The sequence below is a fragment of the Haliotis rufescens genome, unplaced genomic scaffold (assembly GCF_023055435.1).
Source record: "Haliotis rufescens isolate VD_foot unplaced genomic scaffold, xgHalRufe1.0.p SCAF_11, whole genome shotgun sequence".
NCBI classification, from domain to species: domain Eukaryota; kingdom Metazoa; phylum Mollusca; class Gastropoda; order Lepetellida; family Haliotidae; genus Haliotis; species Haliotis rufescens.
In genome coordinates this window covers 5,526,407-5,549,374 of record NW_025963791.1, presented here as the reverse complement: position 1 = coordinate 5,549,374, position 22,968 = coordinate 5,526,407, and the positions used below count along the sequence as shown (strand labels likewise).

Sequence of the window (22,968 nt, the reverse complement as noted above, 5' to 3'; positions counted from 1 at the left end):
TTCATTGCTGAGTGAGTGAGTTGGGTTTAACGCCGCTTTGAACAGTATTCCAGTTATATCCCGGCGTGTCAGCTTAATGTTGGAGGAAAGCCAGAAGTGATGCAGGTCTCAGACGTTTACTACTTCGGTGAAACCCGCGAGCACGGGTATGGTGCTGACAAACCTAGAAACATAATGGGGGCGAACTGGGATTCGAACCCACAATCATAGGTTACTGGCGTGCCCAAGGGAAGCAACTCTGCACAGCGAATCGCGGCGCCTTAGACAACCGGGCCACCCGTGACCCTCGTTCATGGCTGAAAAACCTAACTTCAAAACATATCCAATAACTTGCACGTGTCCCACGCGGTAGGTTCACACACGTGCGTGGGGTGTGATTCCTGATTTTGACACTTTCAAGGAAGGTCGATTTGTCTCTGTGGACCGTTATTTCTGTCATTCTTATTTGTTCTGTTTTTCATACAGTTGTCATTTACTTGATTTCATGTATTTGTGCCAAATGGCGATGCGGCGTCTGCAACGCGTGGAGCGTCTTCGGGCTATTGGTTTATTGGAAACTGGCAGAAGTCAGCGTGCAGTGACCACAGTCTGTGATTAGCAGACTATGAAATAGGTACCAACAAACCCAAAATGTTGACGTTCGACTCCGTTCAGGGCGTCCCAAGTCAACGACAAGAGTACAAGATGGATTGATCCGACACCAGGCTCTACGAATTCGAGCGAATCAAATTTCTGCAAACATTCATCAGGCTACTGGAGTTTGAGTTACTGGTCCGACGATTAGAAATCGCCTAAATGCAGCTCTTTTCTATGTTCGACGGGCGCCCCTTACATATATCACCATATTGCCAAAAAAAGCGTCAATGGTGTATACAACATCGAAACTAGATTCATCGTGGTTGGTCACGTGTCATGTCTTCAGATGAGTCCCGATTCATTTTGCACTTCCCTGATAGGATTCGGCGGGGGATCGGTTATGGTGTGGAGTGGCATCACTTTTACTGACCGAACACCTCTCCATATTGTGCAAGCAAGGTTCACTGGACAGTACTATCGGGACAACATACTGACACCCTTTGCAAGGCGTGTGGGTCGACGTTTTGTCTTTCAGGACAACGCCCGTGCTCACCGTGCACGAATCGTCAATGCTCACCTCCATCAGCACAACATCCATTCCCAGACCGTTCCCCCATTGAACACGTGTGGGACATGATAGGAAGAGGTCAACGTCAACGTCATTGGCCGCCGACCATGTTGCCTGAACTACTTGCGCAGGAAGAGGAGTTGGACAGACTCCCTCAAATTGCCATTAGGCAACTCATACGCAGTTGAATGCTTGACACATCGTGGCGGTATTATGCACTACTGATTCAGAAACGTCAACTTTAGGGGAAATTTCCCATCTTACCCCTATCGTCCTTCAAGAAAGTTGGCGGCCATAATATCTACTGTTTATCTAACTCTAAGTTATTTCCTAGCATTCTCTATTTTTTTAGACTGTGTATGTTAAATTACAGAATTACACGATTAAATGAATTATTTTTGCAAGGATATTAAAAGGGGTTTATACGATAAAACATAAATACATTCAATAAAATTATTCAGATTAACATTATGATATGAATTGAACATGTCTAATTTTTAGATTTATTTATCGATTTGAACACATGTACCGTTACCAGGTATTTGGGCCACACATGTTCCGTTTTAGCCACTTCTTTGTTGCTCTTTTTACAGAGAGGCACCTTGCTATGAAATTATGCAACATAATTTCGAACCGTGTTCAAATACCATTATTGCAGCTAGTACCAAACCCACGAGTAACCGAACGTAAAAATAACAATAACCTTGTCTCATACATTCCTAATTGCAGAACCCGATTGCAGGATAATTATCGTAAATTTACAGCTTAGTGAAGGGCACGTGAATCATAATATGTTTAGCATTACTTTGAGCCTCGTCCTATTTTCCGAGCCACGGGTTGCGCAATGGAGTCGGTACTAAACCAGGCTCTCTCTGTGATTACCATGCTGAAATTCTCTGCATGTGTTCCTGATAGTCTGCACAATGCCATTGCCAACCACTTCTTTCTCCTCGCTCAAACTGCTATTTGTATTTGCATTAGAAGTTAGAAAATTCGCCGTGCTCAGTGTGTATCGGGTCGGTGGCGCTTTGTACAAATTCAATCTCTGATCGTTTACACATTCAATTAGAGCTCTTTGATTGAGAGATTAGCTCGGTGTATGCAGATGTCCCGTTACACAGCAGAGAAGTCCCGAGTTCTGCCAATTCCCTGCCCCTCTGTTAACAAGTCAATTACAACGCAATCAGTTAGAAATTAGTAAAAATTGTTCCAAAGCACGATTTTGGCGGAGTTTACAATCCTTGGATCCTGTGCTATACTGCCTTTGCGCAGGTGCCCCTAGCTTCTGATTGGCATGTGGTTAGGTTATTAATTCAGTAAATCCGCGCAGGCCCCAAAACGGTAGTTTTCCTGAATTGTCTAAAGCGTTTGATGTCACAGGCAATGAGAAGAGATGGTTTTAACTGTGTATAAACTTGGCTGACGTGGAGCATTGGCACCACAGCGAGCAGGTTTCTTTGACGGCAATATTCTTTATTCCAACTCTTTACTACTATTGCAATTGGTGAAGTATCTAACTGGAAGTCCAAGCTTTGTGTGAAGGTCTTTGATTAAATCACATATTGATTGCCTGAAACTTTAGGGTATCAGAGCACCAACTCCATCGTCACTTCTTAAGAATAGATACCTATTGACATTGGACCCCAATTCAACGTGCACATACTTTAATCATTTTCAATTTCAAATTACTTATGAAAATGGGTGGATATTCAAAAGCACAGGGTCAATTGGCTCCAAATATCTCAGTAAGGAAACACTTGTATGACTAAATTATAGGGGTCTGTTGGTTTTACCAACGTGGTAAACGGGCGTAATCTGCGACGTTTTTAGCTTTCTCTCATAAAACGGAAACGCCGCATTTTAGTGAAATACTAAATCCATAATTTCTTCTGCAAGATGGCCTAGGATTCTAAAGTATATGCTGACATTAAAATACGTATATGGATCTGACATTAAAATAAGAGCGTTGGCTAAACCCTTTCAAACTTCATAATTGTGACCAACCTTGAAATTCCGGGTAAGAACCCCCCCCCCCCCCCCAGCCTGCACTTTTTCATTGTAACACAATGGCGTGGATCGTTGCTTATGTTTTCAGTCACTGGTTTCTTGGCCCTTTTGCACAAAGCGATCTTAGCTTAAGTCTTGTTAAAGCATGGTAGTTACGCTGAGATCGCTTTGAGCACGTGGGTCAAGATCTGTAAGGATTCCGAGTCACAATAGTTCCCCAGTACCCGATGTTTATCGTAAAAACTGACCAAATGGGTGGGGTTCTGATGTATCTGTGTTTTGAATGGTTGTTTGTCATCGTTCCCAAATGATGTAGATCGCTGCTCATGATTTCAGTCACTGGTTTGCCTGGCCCAGTCTCAAATGTTACAAGTCTCCTTGGTATGACTGGACGCTGGCTGATTGAAGTGTTAAATGGCATTTACCCCCTCTCACTCTGAGGCGACTAACAGGATCGGGTGGTCAGGCTCGCTGACTTGGTGGATGCATGTCATCGTATCCCATTTGCGTGGATCGATGCTAATGATATCAATCACTGGATTGTCTGGTCCAGACTCGATTATTTACAGACCACCGTCATATAGCTGGGATATTCCTGAGTGGGGCTTTAAACAACAAACAAACAAACAAACAGAAGTGTTAAATGAGTCATATAGCGCGATTTAGAGGAAGCCATCGAGCGATACCCAAAGGCTGGGAGACTTAAAGTAACACGTGACACAAATAAACCACAGTGAAGTTATCTTTCTGCATAGGACCCATGATGTTTAAAACATCACGATATCGCAGACTTCGTTTAGGGATAATCCGCGCGTGGAATGAACACTCGATGATTACCTTTAACCTTGCATCAGCAATATTGACGCCATATAGCGAGACCATTCCTAGAGGGCCAGATATCCAATCGTAAACGTTACGTTGAAGAAGAATACATGAGTGGTCTTGTAGAGAAACGAACAACGTGGTATGTACATTTTGAAAGATATTTATATGAAATAATTTCAGATACAGATAGGAAACAGCCCGTCGTACAATCTGAAGGTATCGTGAACATCGTAAATGTTACAGATAAGGTAACTTCGGGATGCTCCTTCCCAGTAAGCAGCCCACCTACTGCACTACATTCATCATCAACGTCAGTGACTACAAACATTCTTTGATCACCTTAACGTATCCCACACCATTTTACAGATTATTGTACCGATTGTCATGTTTCATTAACAAACGGCGATATATAACATGACAGCCACGGTGTTCTCTAGGGCTTATCTTTGAGCGTCTGGTCCTTGTTGTTATTATTTTCCAGTCACTGACGAAAGTGGATCTACTGTCAAAATGACAATTTTAAAGAGCTTTAATTCTCCCTGGACGAGCGTTTCAGCCAAATCAGCCCCGAGCAACAAATGAAATATTTTGTAGCCCGAGGCACCCCACTGGCCAGTTAGCCAATTTATGACAGTTTGAATAGCTCCATTTCGGTTGATTAGGCTAGCTTTATAGGTGTCATTTTTTAAATAGTTTCTTCTAAAATCCCTCAAAACCAACCATCCGTAACATTTTGTTTCCCAGACCTTGAAATCCGGAGCCGTCCTGCTGCTAAAGAGAATTTGCGAGGACCAAGGCGACTAGAGGCGCCACCAGCAGCAGTAAACGTCCCGTTCACCCGTACGTGCACCTGTGAGAAGGAAATATGAAAGTAATAACTGATTTTTGAAAGCTCTGCGAAATCACCCATTAAATTAATTTCAAGTGTATTGTCGAGATGCGATGGTGTTTCACTTATTGTGTGAGCAAATCTGGATTGTCTTTGTTCGTTGGAGACATTTTGCAGTCAGATTGACAAGGCTCATCATTATTTCCATTTTAAATATACGTTATTGTAGTATGTGTCAAAAGAGCAAACGATCATGACAATACAATTGTCCTATGAGCTATAGGCAAACGCATTAATGCCTGCTCAAAGGGAAGATGCTTGTAAAAGGGCTGGGTGCGACAATGAGTATTGTATGTTGGACGTATATGATTGATGGCTACATGGAACATGTATATGGGCTCTTGGACGACCGGGCGCTTTTTACAAACAGAATACCGAGAACCCCCTCGCACAGCTCTCCGCACAGAGGTTCTGGTGCTACACAATGGACCAACCAAAGCAAACAAGAACACCGTCTGGCATGGCCTTGGGCTGACTAATTAATTACACTCCTTCGGTTAGCATAAATCAAGAAATTTGTAATTTTCTTGTGACGTCATTTGGTTAAGATTACGTTCTCGGTGTTGGTTACTGAAGTCAGTAATCTGTAAATGTTTTGTTCGGGTATGTATTTCATCAGCTAAGCTGTGTGGGGTGGGTGTTAGGGGTAGATGCTGGAACATTAGTCATTTTTACCAATTCCTAAACCATTCATTACACTGACACAATAGAAGTACCACGGCGGTGTTGAGAATATGAAATAATCCAGAAGAATAGGCAATCCTACTTTCAAGAGGGTGTGTGGTTCGTTATTTTTTAATCATCGGGGCTTTCATGTTTATCATAATTGTGGTCCCGCCGCATAGTGTTCCCTTCTCCAACATTACATAAAGACACTGTTGGTGCCAAATACAGGCCATTGTTGCCTCTGTCCATTGTGGTATCAATACGGTCATGTACAGCAATAGTCTTATTTTTAGGTAGAACAGATGTTTAAAGTACCAGTTTAAATGTACTTTTACAATGATTTTTCATTTCAGTGTTATATTTTTTTTCTTACCTTCAATATGGTTGGATACAAGGACATTGATCCCTGGTGTTCAATAATTATTGCAACTGATACCTGAATAGATGAATCATGTTTTTATCAAATCTTAGTATTGATATTTGAAAAAAAGTGTATTCTGTGTACAAACAACGTGTGATAGAATCTGACTTGTGCCAATTAGAATTTAAAGAACCTTCTCCGTTTTGCAAACAAAAGAACTGAATGAACAAGTGCTTTTCTATACATATTACCCACCGTGGTGATGCGGGGGTCAAACGTGTTGTTTTAATCAGCGGTGTTTTTTGTGATTTGAAATATTTCATTGACCAGTAAGAGTAGAATAATAAATAAATTCATTGTAGAGTTCATATTTCTTTTACCTCAGATCCTGGGTGACGAATATAGATCTCTGTTATTCCTTGCTGTGAACAGTACCTAAACAGGCGACAATAAGGAAAGACAAAATCTCAAGTTTGGCCTGGATGAAAGTGTGTGGAGGAAGCCTGGTTTGTTTGTTTATTTGTTTGTTGGTTGTTTAACGCCACACTCAGCAATATTCCTACCATATGACGGTGGTCTGTTAATAATCGAGTCTGGACCAGACAATCGAGTGATTGACAGCATGAACATCGATCCACGCAATTGGGATACGATGACTTGCATCAGCTAGACCACCCGATCCCGTTAGTCGCCTCTTACGACAAGCATAGCCGCTTTTTACGGCAAGCATGGGTTGCTGAAGACCTATTCTACCCCGGATCTTCACGAGTCCCCATCTTAGTGATCACACTCATTTCATCACACCTCATCACATGGCTAAACATATTTGGCTACACAATGTTCAAGCATGTTTTGATGGTTGGTCCTGACATCTACAGTTAAAAAAATACAGACTGTTGGTAAATTTATATTGAATCGCATTAACCCTGGATAGAGAGCGACACATATAGTGGAGAAAATGGGAACGATGGATTGTGGAGGCGAGTGAATGCGAATGCATTGTGTATGTCTCTCAAAAATCACTGAACAATTAAAAAAACGTATATTTCTGTATGTCTGCCTACAGGCAGTTATATGTGATTTTTTTTGTTGAGTTTCACATGTTGCAATTTTGACATCAGGTAACAAGTATCACGCAATTCCAACACCCATTCTTGTCGTGTCACTCGCGCTAGTGCGATATGATCTTCACCAGTGTTAATTAGCACTTAATTACATCAACTGATCAACTACTGCCATCAACGTATTAAACCGACGAGCGTACAATGGTGGGATACCGTGATCTACCTCCGTCCCCAATTCCCACATAACATGCGATAATCGCGACATGCTCCGCGACCGGATGACGGCCAACACCCACGCGATAATCCCGATAGTCAAAGAAGACGAGCCTGGCGCAACACGTATTGTAGAAGATTGTGTGAATAAAACATGAAGTGATTGTCCGTCCGTCAGTGTCATCACCCAGGAGGGTCGGCCAGCTGTCGGGGAGCAGGGTGGAGATATATCGGAGGGTATGCCCCGGGGATACTACAGATCGCTTCTTTGTATCGTGGGCTGACTTTTTGGTATTATCTTGTTGATCGTATCGGAATCTTGTCACTTGTCATCACTTATAATCCATCATTAGTGCACTTAACCAACTAATTAACTGTTAATGGACTTGATTTGTATTTGGGTAGTTTGGGAACGTTTTGGGAATTGACATTTTTTTGGACTGATTTTGTTGCCACTTTTTATTCAAACATTTCAAATCTGTTTTGAAGAGCTACCTACGCCGTGATACAACTGGAATACTATTCAAAGCGGCGTTGAGCACAACTCACTCACACTAAGAGCTACCTTGTGAGTTCTATTATATTATATCGACATTATATTACACATGTAAAGTCATAAATTACACATTACCAAGATTTTAATAAAAATAACGTCAAATAAACGTTAGCTTGCATTACGCGTTGCTGAAAATGAGATACATGACAGATAGTTTCATCCTCATCGTTTCCCAATGTTTTTATCATAAAGTGAAATATCTCCCTTAGTTACCACTTAACATAATAGGAGATACATTTGCCTTCCGCACCCGATGCATTCTGAAGCTGTTGACGCTGTTGTTGATTATCAGTTGACTGAATTTCATTTTTGTTAAATCAGGATTGGTATAGAAATGACACATATTTACTGGCTTTTCTGCTTCCATGTTATTCTAATAAGATCAGGAATAATAATGATAACTGATGCTGGAGGAAAGCCCGAATGATGCTGGTGTTAGACGTTTACCACTTTGGTGAAACCCAAGAGCATGGGTATGGCTTTGACTAACCTAGAAACATTATCTGGGATTCGAAGCCACGACATAGGTTCCTGGTGGGACGAAGGGAGGCAAATCTGCACATCGAATCGCAGTACCAAGTGAATGGACATTTTGATTGTCAAGTTGCACCCTCCGATGTGTGTCGGATATAAAATAGTCAGAATATTGGTGAAATTGTTTGCAGAATTCGGCCATAACTGCCACTGTTGCGCTTCCCGTTTCTTGCACTAAACCAACAACATCAATGAGCCTGTAAATTTGTTTAACATGGCTTTATATAACAGTGCGTCAGCTTGATGTCAGAGGACGGTCGAAGTGATACAGATCGAAGGTTACAAGACTTAAGAGCTTTTGGGCTAAATCGTTTCCCATTTTTAAAAGTTAATGTGTTCTTGATTTCACTTGACATTTTATAATTCGACCACCAGTTTGGGAAACATTTAAAACCAAGTCGGCCAAAGAAGGCTCAGATTTGGGTGAATAAAATGGAAACTGCAAAACCTTACACTTCGGCATATTGTATTGGATATTTTTCACGACAAACTCAATTTCTCCTCAACGACACATTCGTTGTGGGATATGAATCATGCTTCTTTTTATGTCTTTTGACGCTTCATTTAAAAAACAAATTTCAGGAGTCGCTTCTTTTTAACTAATACCCTTGAAATTAATACCTAATACCATCTACCGATAAAAACCTGGTCAATCATAAAGAAGCATCAAGAGCTATCACCGACCAAAGCATCCCACTATTGACGACTGTTTACACAGACACCTCTTGTGGGTGTCCGATCTCGGCTTGTGGATCGGGGCAGTGTTATTATTATATCATGTGTACACGCTGAGGCATCCCATTGAGGTGGCCACGTGCCACGTGATAGCGAATCACTTCCTTTGTGTCCGCAAACCCAACTATCCGTCACGTGACCAACACCAAAGAAAATTGCCCGAAGGCTTATTTTATGAAAATTGTCAAATTATCGGCAGTAAACACGGGGAACAGCTAATACAACGTCTCCTCGTGTAAATGAAATATTGCTAAGGTTTTAATAAATATTCGCCGTGTATGTCTTGTTAGGCGAAACAGTTCTCGAACCCGCGCGCGCCGTGTCGTGGCTAATACGACAATACTTAAAGAAAATAATTCCTAAAACCTCTTAGGTTTCCAAAAACAAATGAGGCAATTGTGAACCTGGGTAGACGGAGCGAAGACTCGACAACCACAATTTCACACCAAAATTGAGAAAAAGATGCAAACATTCAACCCCAGCCTGAAAATCAGGCAATCTCGGGCTGGGGGCAAACACTATCGTGGCTGCGCTCTGATCTCATTAAGCGCCATTGTAGGGGGAGACTTCGCTCATTGTCAGAATGGGCCGACTTCATTAATCACACGGGGGATCAATTTCACTTTCACCTATCAGCTGGGTAGACTTACAGCAAGTCCGCACTCACGGGATATTCACATTCACGCGAGGTAATGGCCCGACCCCAAGGAACAGGTTCCCCCTCCCCCCGCGCCGTACCCTCCCGACTGTCGCCACACCCCTAACCTTACAAGGTAGCCGATCCCCTGGGTTCGCGATTAAATTAATAACCAGCATTGATTATACAGGAAGAAAAAGCCAGGTCCTTGAGGTTGTTCACAGGGAGGCATCAGGGACGACTTGTTTCACAAGCATACAATGAGGGATATTTCATAATGTATTCCTTCGCTGAAAAAAATTGCTCTAGGCATTACGAGATTTCGGAAGCCCTTTTTCTAAAGATACTTGGACTGACATATTTGTATATGATTATAACCAGTGTCAATGGAAAGGCAAATGCCTATTAACCATGAAATCTGCCCACAACCGAACCACACACCAGTAATATAATACACGATACGTCGTGCCATTATCAAACGGCGAGTTACATTGTACTTTGAAAATACAACAACAGAATATAATGCTATATTCATATTTTCTTTTCAAAGAGGTCTGGGCTCTACAAAGAGTACGTCATACAAACACCGATTTTCACAGTTTAACCTCTGTAATCATTTCGTCATTAACTTCAACCAAAAATAATTGAGTAAGGAGTAATGACCCGACAAATGTCACAAGAATTAATATCTCAACTAACTCGTTACTAACGTCATAGACAGGAGTATGTTTTGCTCCGGGCGTAACGAACTCTGTCACACCTGCTAAGTCGAAGTTCGGTATTCAGTGAGTAGTACACGATGAATTATTTAAACCATGGGTCGACAATTCGGCTGGGCTGATATTGCAAAATCTGACCCTCAATATGTGCAAGTGTATGTTTAAATGTCCGTCAAGGGTTTATGAATAGGGCGGTGAAATGTCGAGCTTGACCTGTTTGATTACGTGTCATTCAAATCCCAGATTCTCCCTGATTAGGGAGTGCTCCCGTTACCCAAGATGATGTCTTCGCTACATATTTCTTTAAAAAAATAAACTTGAATCAAATCTTTGCTTATCTTCAGGGGGCACGGGTGGCCCAGTCGTCTATGGCGCCGCGATTCGCTGTTCAGAGTTGCGTCCCTTAGACGCGCCAGAAACCTATGATTGTGGGTTCGAATCCCGGTTCGCCCCGATTATGTTTCTAGGTGTGTCAGCACCTACCGTGTTCGCGGGTTTCACCAAAGTGTTAAAAGTCTGAGAACTTCATCATTTCGGGCTTTCATTCCTCACCAAGCTGATACACCTTAATAGCACTGAATAAAAAACGTCAAAGCCAGAGAATAACCAGTCTCGCTTATCGAACGAGATAGGTTCCACTGGGCGTAAACGGCAGAATAGTAGTGAAAATCACATGAATGGATCACTGATAGTAAATATATCGACAAAACCCTTTCCATATCCAACAGAAATCTCTGCCCAGAGAGAGTCGATTGTACGATTCCGACTATGTCATGAGCAAGTATTTATGATTCACTTTCGAATAGTGATGTTACCAGGTGTTCGGCCGTAAAGGTGAGCGTATCCTACCCCACCGGTGGCACCCGTCACAAACACATGCAAAGGCAAGTCAATTGTTCAACTGAAAAAAAACATGGGAACATATGGTACAAGTCAAAATAGGGACTTGCATCGGACATCATTTTTGTCACGGAAGCGTCAAATTCGGAAATGCCCTCCACATGTCTACCATAAAACTTTTTGAAAGTTTTACTGAGGCCTTGAATGTTGTAACCTTGATCAAACAACTTCTGAGCAAGTGATAACACCATGTGATCGCTGAAAGGGTAAGCATGCCCTATTCATTTGGCATTGATCCAAACTCACCCACTCCCTCAATAATTTTGACCGCCTCCGTGGTCTAGTGGTAGAGTCTCCGCCCGGAGAGCGGAAGGTCCGGGGTTCGATCCCCGGCCGCGTCATACCAAAACACGTTAAAAGATGGCACTTGTTGTTACCCTGTCTGGCGCTCGGCATTAAGGGGCTAAAACAAGGACTGGTCGGCTCGGTGTCAGTATACTGTGTCTGAGTGGGGTATTCATGGTAACTCAGTGTGCTAGCACTATAAATCGGCATCACTCCGGACTAGTACAAGCAGCCACATACACACATACACGTACATGCACGTCGCTATATAAGTGCAATAATCTTGGACGCGACGTTAAACTCCATTTCACCTCACCTCACCCTCAATCATTTCGTGTAATTGTATCCCCAAAGCGTACGTCATTGCTTATGACCCTGTGTGTTTTCCGGTTCAGAATATGTCCTCAGTGTCGTTTGCTTCTCGTAAGGGCCCACCGAGATGAGAATTGTGTGGTCAGGTTCGGCGTGTCATCTTGACCCGGCATGGATAGTGGTCATCTGTTCAATACCTGGTCCCGATAATTTGAAGATGACATCATGCTGCCTGCGGCGTTAAATAACATTACCTCGCTCGAGCATTGCTCATATGGTGGTATTTGGTTGTATTTGACTCCAATTGGTCACTGGATTGATTGAATACTACACACACCACCGTTAACAATCTGCAATATTAATGAAAACGCCATTGTCTCACTCACCTTTATTTGAAATAATACCAGCTTCCAGTCTACTCTAAATACATCTTGTCGTGTTCATGGATTTCAGAGAGTGAGCATATTTTGTCCTACGAAAAATTTGATTCACGACCAGACAAACCAGAGGCCGAAACCAAGAGCATATGTCCACCCATTCGGGCGAGATGACACACACCGAACTGACCACCCGATCCCCAGGTCACATCCCATATGTCCCTGTCCCGTTTATGTAGTGGTTGACAGAATGAGCAACGATCCGTAATGTTCGGGGGAATTATGGGGAAATGATTCACCATTTTACTCAAGTCTTTGTATGGCATTCAGAATTAAGTTTCCACCTTTGTTATCTTATAACTTTTGTTGTTCTTACTGGTACATATATATGTTCTCTGCTTCATAGCATTTTTTCACTTGATGAAGATGAACATACTCCGAAACGCTGTATTGCTCATAATAAAGAAGTTGATATCCGTGAACTTCCAGACATTCTACTGTTAAAAGAAAGTGAGGATTTTTCATTCATAAGGGCGGAAGGCTTAATCTCTAAATATTTCGGGAGAATCACCCTAAAATATATAAGCTTGTTTTGAAAATTATTATTTAAACAATTCACGACCAAGAAATATGCTTTTTCTTCAATATTATATATATTTAAGCCTAAATGACATCATGATGTGAAGAACGTCCATTTGATTAATGATGATACAAATATAATACAATGTCATCTACTACAGGAATCATATGAACTGATAGGTTTCTTAATATAATGTTTAATTAATATTTGACTAAATCAAAGTTTCCGATCATTACAATTAAATTTTGTTTAGAAATAGACCATTATAGTAGCTATGAACAAATATATTTCAAATATATCTTAATGTAGACGGCGGACTCAGGAACGTGCATGTCGAGCCGATGTCTCTTTTATCTTACAGTTCCAAATTAATTAGAATTGATGGACATAAGGGAGTGAGGGAGAGTGACACCGACAAAACGTGAGAGCACCCCAGAGGCTATAAAACTAACGCCCAACAGAAAAACCCAATCCGGGAACAATTTCACCTCGCTGATTTGAATACCCCACACGTGACTAAACCGAGATATGGCGATTTAGTCCCCTGCTCAAACACTCCGCAGTGAATTCACGCAGGCAGATCAACAGGCCATTGTTGAATTAGAGACACCAGAAACTCAAAGGATGACCAACTTTTTTCCGTCTACCAGATCGCATGGCAGGAAAAGCGTCGGCCACGTGCCATAAGGAGCGCCACGCGCTTGGTCGTCTGCCCTTGCTGTAATGATAGTGCGCCACGCTCCCTAAACTGAGAGAGTCGGGAAAGTTTGTAAACTAATTTCTCTTGCCAATATGATCCCCGTGCTTCAAAGACCATGCATGATGTTAAGGACATGGAATTTAGTATCTCACGCCCTTTGTAGAAAGTAATAAATATAGAGGACCGTTGGTTCGGTGTTGGGAGATTGTCTGGTGTGTGTTAAAGGTAGTTGACAAGCGAGATGCACGTGCAGCATGTGTGTTGACGGCATGACGGCAGGCACGTGCTTGTGACATACATTTCATACCTCCTGGCTACCAGTCGTACTATTTTATTGATAAGTGTCCCGATATCAATTTATATGGAAATGTGTGTTATTGTATGTGTTTTTTTTCCCTTTTTCTAACTTAATTAGCGTCGGGTTGTCACCGTTGTTCGTAATCGATCGGTAGTTGTGCTCGACGATTCTTGTCAGTTATGGCCTATCATACACACATATGTCATGGTGAAATTGACACAACCCTTTGTCAATCAGCATTAATTTCCAAACCTTCCCCAGGAAACATTTCACATAAAAATAATTTGAATTATAACGAAAAATGATTTGATTTAACGTCAATTTGATTCATACCTCTGAGGTAGTTTATCACACTCATCATTAGCCATTTTGAAGCATCAATGACATATCTCGTTCTCAACCTAGCAGAAAATCTGCAATAACAAACCCATCATAAATAACGCACTATTAGCACAATAATGAGCGAGGGTTCTATTGAGATGCTCTAAGTGAGTTCGGAATGTTCCGATCGCAGTCTTTGATCCTTCAGCAAGAGTTGCACGCCCTTCTGACTCGAAGACCCTCACTAGACGGATGACCACACCAGAACAATGGCAACTGTCCACTGGCCAGTGGCCTTGCTGGGATGATCGGACACTTGGACAGTGGTCAGTGGAAGCGACAATAGCAGGGAGACATGTAATTAGGAAAGTATCGGATTCACCTGTGACGATGGACAGTGACTGGTGGGGGTCGCGTCTGTGCCTGCAGTCCAAACTTGTACACATCCACTGGGATCAAAGACCCTCGCTGGGTAGAGGGGACAGGGACCACTATCAATAACACGCGTATAATAAAAAGAAAATATGCACATGTCAAACATAAACAAATTATTCTGGACATCAAATTTGACCGATGTGAAGTTGTAAGGATACTCGCGATTTATTGACAATGACTTGTTTCGATTTGGCTCAAACGTTAGGCTCGTTCGTGCAAGGTCGTATCTGTTTCAAAATGAATATTTCATGTGTCAATAGCGCTTAAAGTGAATTGTATTTTATCTGTCGATTGATACAGTGAAAACCTCTTCATATCCACTTAAGGTACGCGGAAACATGAACACTGGTTTTAAAAAAAATATTCAAAATTTAAACATTATTTAGAAATGTAGTTACCAATTCTTTATATAATGATATGCAAATTGATCAGAAAGTTAATCGTGAGACATATACGACGAGCTCTAGTAACACAAAACAGCGGCTTTGCCCTTTAGGTAAAACTTAGTTTAAGCCATAGAAACATGAAACTTGTCAACATCGAACTGTCATGGTATAAAACTGCCAGGCAATAGAAGGAATACATCCTATTTGATGGAGGCGAAAAATGAAACAAACAAGGAATGGTTATTCGATGGTGATACGGGTATATTTTATAGTTGTGTTTTTGACCTTACGTTTGCAGTTGTCGGCAACGGTTGTAGCGCAGTGACGTTTTGATAACGTTTGTAATTTGTTGGTCAAATCCAATTTTCAAGTGTATACTCTCTTTTACCCGGTGTTACATGTCTGATCATTAAGGGTAAAAAAATATACTTTCACGTTAACAGGAATGAGTAATGCGTTATATTTTATTTCAGTTTCATCACATTTGTACACGTAACACTCCAAGTCAACAATGATGACCCATTCAGAATATTCAAGTTGAGCGATATCGCCAACCTCACGCCTACCCGGGGTAGAAGAAAAGTCATCGCGATTCACCAAGGGAATCCAAGGGACACCAATCGAATCTTCTTTATGGAAGCTAAATTTACATGAAGAAGGGTGTAAATTTTGTTCAGGGTGTTAAAAATAGTTGCGTCCACGCGGGGAGCCCACGGCATCAAAGTGGCCGCTGGTTATACGTGCCGCGGACACACCTGGACAGAGGTGACCACTTTATGGGGTGAGCGTTACGACCGTATTAACTCGAACACGCATTGTGTTTGGTTTATAACACTTGCTTCAACCTATGGTGGTCCAAGAATTTGATAGAAAATTATTAATCAACACCTTACGCCATTAAAAACCCTTTTTATTTCGGAGGATTACTGGCCAAGTTAGTGCGTTACGCCCCGTCGCTCTCTGCAGGAAGGATTGGCGGTTTGTTGTGAGATAGTTGATACTTTGTGCTATATTTGTAGGCCTTTTCATGGCTTACTGTACACAGGCATCGCCTTCAGTGTGAAAATGAATATATATAGCACACGTATTTCTAAACGCGTGAAAAATAGATTATGTTCTTAGTTATTTAATTAACGTTCAGGGGGGAATTATAAAACATGAATCAACAATGATTATTTTGTTGCGATATGATACCTAAAAGGGAGTAATCATCATCATCATCATCAACGTCATCGTCAGTGTTGTTGTTATTACTACGACGACGACTATTGCCACTACTACTACTACTAGTACTGCTACTGCTACTGCTACTGTTGCTGCTGCTGCTACTACTACTACTACTACTACATGTACTATTACTACTTGTGCTGCTGCTGTTGCTGCTATTGTCACTACCTCTACTGCTGGTACTGCTTCTTGCAGTAGAATATCAATGCTCTGATTTTTCTGGCCAGACTTGTTTGGTTCTTGTTAAAATGTAACATAAAATATCTATAATTGACCTATATAAGATTGCGTTTGAGAATAAAATTGGTCTTTAGTTATTAACTACAAAACATGGACGGACATCTGCAAAAGATGTTCGTGATAATTGTAGGTTGCTTCAAATATGCACATCTGAGACCTGCATCACTTCGGGGTTTCCTCCCACATTAAACTGACACGCCGCGATATAACTGGAATACTGTTAAAAGCGACGTTAAACCCAACTCGCTCACTCACTCACTCACTCACTCACTCACTCACTCAAATATGCACATTAACTCGTGATTCCGACTTAGGCAAAAGTTAAGTTAAAAATTCGAAAAATTCGTACATTCTCCTTGACATGACCTTAATGAGATAATGTATATATAAATTTGTGACTTGCTACATCTGACATACGTGTCGCGTAATAGTCATGTAACGTTATAGCAAAGCGGGGCCTTCAATTGCAACACAGTTAAACATACATACACTTGTTTTTTTGTTGATGAACATGCAAAACGTGAGACGATATTCAAAGTATTATGTTTCTATGCGAGCATATACGCAGCATTAATAATCAGGGGTTTATAATCGTATACCTAATGCTTACTTTATAGGATCATATATGAAGCTGACGATCATGACAGTGTTTGTTTGTTTGTTTGTTTAACGCCGCTGTCAGCAATATTCCATCTATATGACGTCAGCCTATAAATAATCGAATTTAGACCAGACAGTACGGTCGGGGTACGATGACACATAATCAAGATAATATCCGATCCTGACTACCCGATCCATTTGGTCGCACCTTTCGACAAACGTACTTTTTGGGGACCAGTTCTAACCCGAAATCCCCGCTGACGTGAATGTGATTGACATTGTACATAGCGTTGTACATAGCGTTGTACATATCACTGCCATTGCCTTTCTAACCTTTAACACGAAGATAATATTGTTTTTGAAAATATATAGTGGATATACACGAATCTGCATACTCGTACAACTGAATAATGTTCGAATGATTTCAATTATTGACGACATGCATTATAATATGAGCCCCTGGATCCCTAATGAGATTTTGGAATGAAATCGTAACCCCCAAGTGTCGTTTTATTTCTTCAAAGCGACACCTTACTAAGAAACCTGCATTTCAAGTGGTTTCTCTGGTGGCCTCGACAAACCTCCCAATCTCTCAGTAGCGCGCCCTACCTGGACCCAGCACGCGACTGCTGCTCGTTGATTGGCTAGTTGACTTGACCAATCAGGTGTATCGCGGCACGCGAGGCTCGGGTCCTCGTGACAGGGCGGATGGCCCCTAAATCATGTCGGAAGCGGTCCTATTGTATGTGTGTCATTGTTGTGATTCAGTTTGTGATTCCGCTACTGCCGGTCGCGTGTTGACCCCGCCCCGCACGCGAGCCACGATTAGCCAATCACAGCACAGATACGTAAATAATCAGTTCAGGATGAAATCTCCAAACACCATCTCTCTGCACGCGGCACGTACCACAAATAAAACAAATTACAATACTTAACATTTGTTTTCGTTTTTTTTAGAAATCCATATAAAATTTTAAAACTAAATCGTTAAACGAAAATTAATGTTCAAACATGTGAAATTAACCATATAAACGGACTGAATTACGAAGCATTTCAAAATATCAAAGCTGGATCTACGTTTTCAAAAAGGTTATATATTTTAATAGGAATGAAGGATATGTTATCATTTAATTTAATATAATTTAGTTCAATGTCGGCAAATATTTCATACATTTTGAAAACCGAAGTCCAGGTTACGCGCGACGGCCCACCCATTAACGAGAGCCTCGGCCTTCGTCCCACCCCAGCCCGCCGCTGTGTCACGTGACAACTGTCAAAGTGTCCGGTGTATTGTGTCTCGCGCCAGACGACAATAGCCACCCCGGGGAGACGAGTATAAATAGGGCAGGGTTCAAACCTAGGCTCACACTCTCGCTGAGACCCACATAGCAAAGTTCACTCGCTCCCTCAGTGATTCGTACACGGATATCCAGTCCAGCTTTTGGTCTGCTACGTTTTTTATTTGACTATTTTTTGTTGTGCCACTTCGAAGATGCTGCAAAACGACGCAGAAGTCAGCAAAGACATCGACATGGTCATGTCTGACAACACCGACGTGAGTTCTGAGGACAGACAATCTGAATGTCAGTCACCGGAAAAGAAGAAACGCACGAGAAAGTCACGAGCAAAGTCACGTGATCCACTGCGCCAGAAACAGGTGGCAGTTTCCAGACGTGGACGCGCAAACGACAGGGAAAGGAACAGGATGCACAGTCTCAACGATGCCCTTGACGTCCTCCGTACAACGTTGCCAACGTCGTCCGACGGCAAGCTCACCAAGATCGAGACCCTGAGAACAGCATATAACTATATTTGGGCCTTGTCTCAAACGCTGAAGATCATTGACAGTGACGACAAGGTTCCTTCCACAAAACCCGAGATGGACACACCACCGTGCGCCTTCACCCCCAGCAACCCTGTCTCACCCTCCAACGACTTCTACATGTCCCCCCATCCCGAGTCCCCCAGCAGCGACATCTCAAGCCACTACAGTCAGCACGACTCCACTTTCGTCGACAGCGACTACAGCCAACACGACTCCACCCTCGTCGACACGATGACTCATGGGTCTTTCTCCTACACGGACAATTCCGAAGCCTACGCTTATCATGACAACCAGGAGAAGAACTTTTACTACCAGAGTCCGAACAAGCCCCAGCAGTATTCCCACACCACCCCATACGAATACCCCAACGGACAGTGTCTCTACCCCTTCCCGCACCCCCAGGGAATGGGCAGCCTGACCTCTCTAGTGCTATAGAAGGTATTCGGGAAGCTGACTGTCTGTGATATAACCTCGTAACGTTGTGATGGCGTTTCGAAAGAACTTTCTTCCAAGACGTATTTTGTGAATGGGTTCACTAAAGACTTTGATCTCAGGATTTCACCGATGTGCAATTACCAGATGGACGTATTTCAGTCAGTATATTTTGTATTGTGCCTTCGCTCCGATGGTTACCTCACCACCAGGTACCGTTGAACGCTTGTATATGTTCATGTTTATCATATTTGTTGCTATTATGAATATGCTCAATTTGAGTAATGTTGATACCCTATGACTGTTTGTCTTTTTGGCAACATGATTACAATAAAATTTGTTGATCATAACTTCATCCTTATGTTTTTATTACTTCATATTATTCTACGTATGTTGCAAGATTATTTCGAGTCGAGAAACGAATGCTAAATGTATGTTTACATTTGAACTGCGGAAAAAGCGTCGTTTAGAAACACTGAGTTTTGACGACATGATTTTCATCACCTGGGTCCTTTAAAAAAAAAAGACGCTTGAAACTAACGGTTTTTCAGAGCAGTGCAGTTTTGTTTATTTACATCCACATAACACGTTCGCATATTGAGCGAATGTTGTTTAAGGCTACATTCCCATGTAGGGTGTGGCCGCTTACATTAAGATTCGCAAACCAATGTGAAGTATCCTCTCTGAGTATGTATCATTACGTTACGCCACCTAAATCATCAAACTTGATCATACAGAAATGGGGACAGGGTGGGGGAAGGTGAAATGGGGTTTAGCGTCGATGTGTTCTTCTTTATATCGTGCCAGTGGGGTAGCCCATTGGTGAAAGCGTTAGCTCGACTCGTCAAGCTGAGACCAGGTTCGGTTTCCTACAGGTGTACAGTGTTTGTAGCCTTTTGGGTGTAATAATATTGCTACCATATGGCTAAAATTGGCGTAAAACAACTTAACACACTTAAGCTCACACACTCTTAAGTATCGTATCGTCATCAAATGTGTACTCTATTTGCCGTCACACATCTTTGATTCAAAACTCTTATTTCCTTCGTCGTTTAAGACATTTCAAATTGACTCTACCATCATGTAAACGTTTCATAAAACATTTATTTTAAGTACTTTGACTTTTAACTTCAATAGTGTCACAGTATACACACAGCTGATATATAGGAACAGACAATACGCAGGGGAATTGTTAAGTCAATTTAGTTTAAGATTATGAGGGAAATAACAGTTTTGAATTACAAACTTTTTCAAAAATCTTATAACAAGAGATTCTCATGAAACTAGCGCATTTCGCCTGTTTTTAGTATTTCCCATGCCAGCAGCTCCGCCACAATGCTAGGAATGATTCTCGCGGGCGTACATACGGGAGACCACTATTCTAGTTCGAACGGCGAGAAGGACAGGAGGTTAAAACTTTTTCGCCACATTGAGGACCGGGATCTATTCCCCGCATTGACATACATAAACTTCATTCTCGATGTCCCCAACGTGCTATATTGCCGAAATATCCCTAAAAGCTGCGCATACCACACTTAAGGACAGCAAAAGGTATTCACGCAAAAATAACTACTTTTTTATTTTACATTAACACATAGTTAGTCTATATATTTGCTGTTCATATTTAAGATCTTGTGGTGTTTTTTCTAGTCACGACATTGCGTGTCACGTATCATCATTGAAATTGAAATCTTTAGTCACGATTTTACTTTACCGGTTACGCCACTTTGTTTATAGAACATATTTTCGAAATACGTATCGAAAAACAAATTCACATTTACGCATACAGTCGAACTAAACAAGTAGTTATAAGCTGTTTCCAAGAAGACCATATATGTTACGATAGTTTTTCTATGATCACATCTTTGCAATATGTGTGGTGAATGTTCCTTTTCAATTCGTATAATATGACTGCGAAGTTTAAACACAAATTTTAAACATCTTTATTATATCCAGGGAGGGGTTATTTTATAGTTCAACGTTATTGCTGCTTTCATGTGCTACAATAACCCAACATAAACTAACCATATATGGGTTGAGTTATAAAAAGTAGGAATCACATTTTGTTTTCAAAAGTTCCAATTAATTATTTCAAAAAGTATATCTATACATCGATCTATATCAACAACACGATCAAATGGAGCTTGTTTATGGATACAAAGGAGACCAATTCAATAATTGTTTGACGCAAGGGCAATATCATTAATCCCACGTTGGTTTTTTTGGTTTGGATTAATAAAGTATTAATAATACGATTTCATGATTTTTTACCTCAAAAAGAGCAACCTAGTGTTACCAGAATACAACGTACATTACACCTGAAACACAGAATGAAGCCGGCGCGTGCCTCTTGAACAGAGGCCACGCGCAGGGTCAGAGGTGACTTGGTCTAAATACGGAAAGTGCTGCAACTCGGCTTAACCCGCTATTCTCCGTGCTCAGTCGGCCATAATCGGCCCACCCTCTACTTCCAACAAGCTCTCGAAAACTCACAGATCATTTGGGATGGGCAGGCATCCATGAGACTTGAGAAGTACGTTCTTAAACCGATAAAATAGTATAGATAATTGATAAAGGTGTTTGAAAAGTGCATGAGTTTATTTTATGACTGGTCGTCGCTCGCGTCAACGCATCGCCCGAGTGTGAGGGGGTAGATCGAGCTCCAACAACGACACAGTGGCGTCCGATTATTAACGCCTGTCTATTGAAAGGGACAATGGGCCGACTCCTAGGTATCCTGTATGATATCATTATGGTGTGGCAAGTACAGCTGAGGTGTATTAGATGAAGATAGGGCTCTATTCAGCCGGATGATGGACTTAGGCTGATAGTGACTTGTACAGAAATTAATGTTCCGAAAAGCATTTCCTCTAACACCAAAAACCACTCGTTCAGACCCGCTGCATAATGGCAGGTCTACAGACATACACACACTCTCAAATGGACCCGAGCGAGGGAGTGAATGAGTAATAATTTGAAGTCACTTACTTCAGTCATATTGTGTCTAGAAGGTATCTATTTACATTGTTTAAAAAAAAAAACAAAAAAAAACGACGAACACTACACTGTCTAGTAGCATATCATATTACTAAGTGCGGCGTTAAACAACAAACAAACAAAAGTGGCATATCACAAGTTTGTATTAGAGTAGAACAGATAAATGGTCTCACGATTTCCATCCTCGATTATCAGGTGTCTTACAGATGAGGAAGAGGAAGGGGGATAGTTTCTCCCCTTCTGTATTATATCTCCAATCGATTATGAAAAATACCCTGGACCTATTTGCTACCAAAGTTTCGTTTCGGAAGTGATGACACCATCTCCATGTATTATATCAATCACTAACTAAGCACAGAATTTCTCTCGCTTATAAGTGTAATATGATTGGACGGCTATATTTAGCGTCGTCTCATTCAAATCGGACTACAAACCATGATATAATGGCGAATGGGTCCAGGGTATTCAGCATCAAATGATGAGGATAGTTCCCATGGGCAAATCGACGATTTTACACAAGCATATACTTCCCGAAATAAAGTTAAGTATGAGGTTATGAAAACAATTCTGGAAGGGAACTCCCCTTTTCCAAGGAGGGAGCACGGGTGGCCCAGTCGTCTAAGGCGCCATGACTCGCTGTGCAGAATTGCGTCCCTTGGGGACACCAGAAACCTATGATTGTGTGTTCGAAACCGGTTAGCCC

General features: G+C 41.6%; 1 protein-coding gene across 1 annotated transcript; it reads left to right on the top strand.

The window, feature by feature from the left end:
* Window positions 1-18,391: 18,391 nt before the first annotated feature.
* LOC124134365 (neurogenin-1-like) lies at window positions 18,392-19,604 on the top strand. The gene has a single exon (XM_046499134.2). It carries the CDS (start codon window positions 18,504-18,506, stop codon window positions 19,269-19,271), a length of 768 nt encoding a protein of 255 aa, XP_046355090.2. The 5' UTR covers window positions 18,392-18,503; the 3' UTR covers window positions 19,272-19,604.
* The last annotated feature ends 3,364 nt before the right edge of the window (window positions 19,605-22,968 follow it).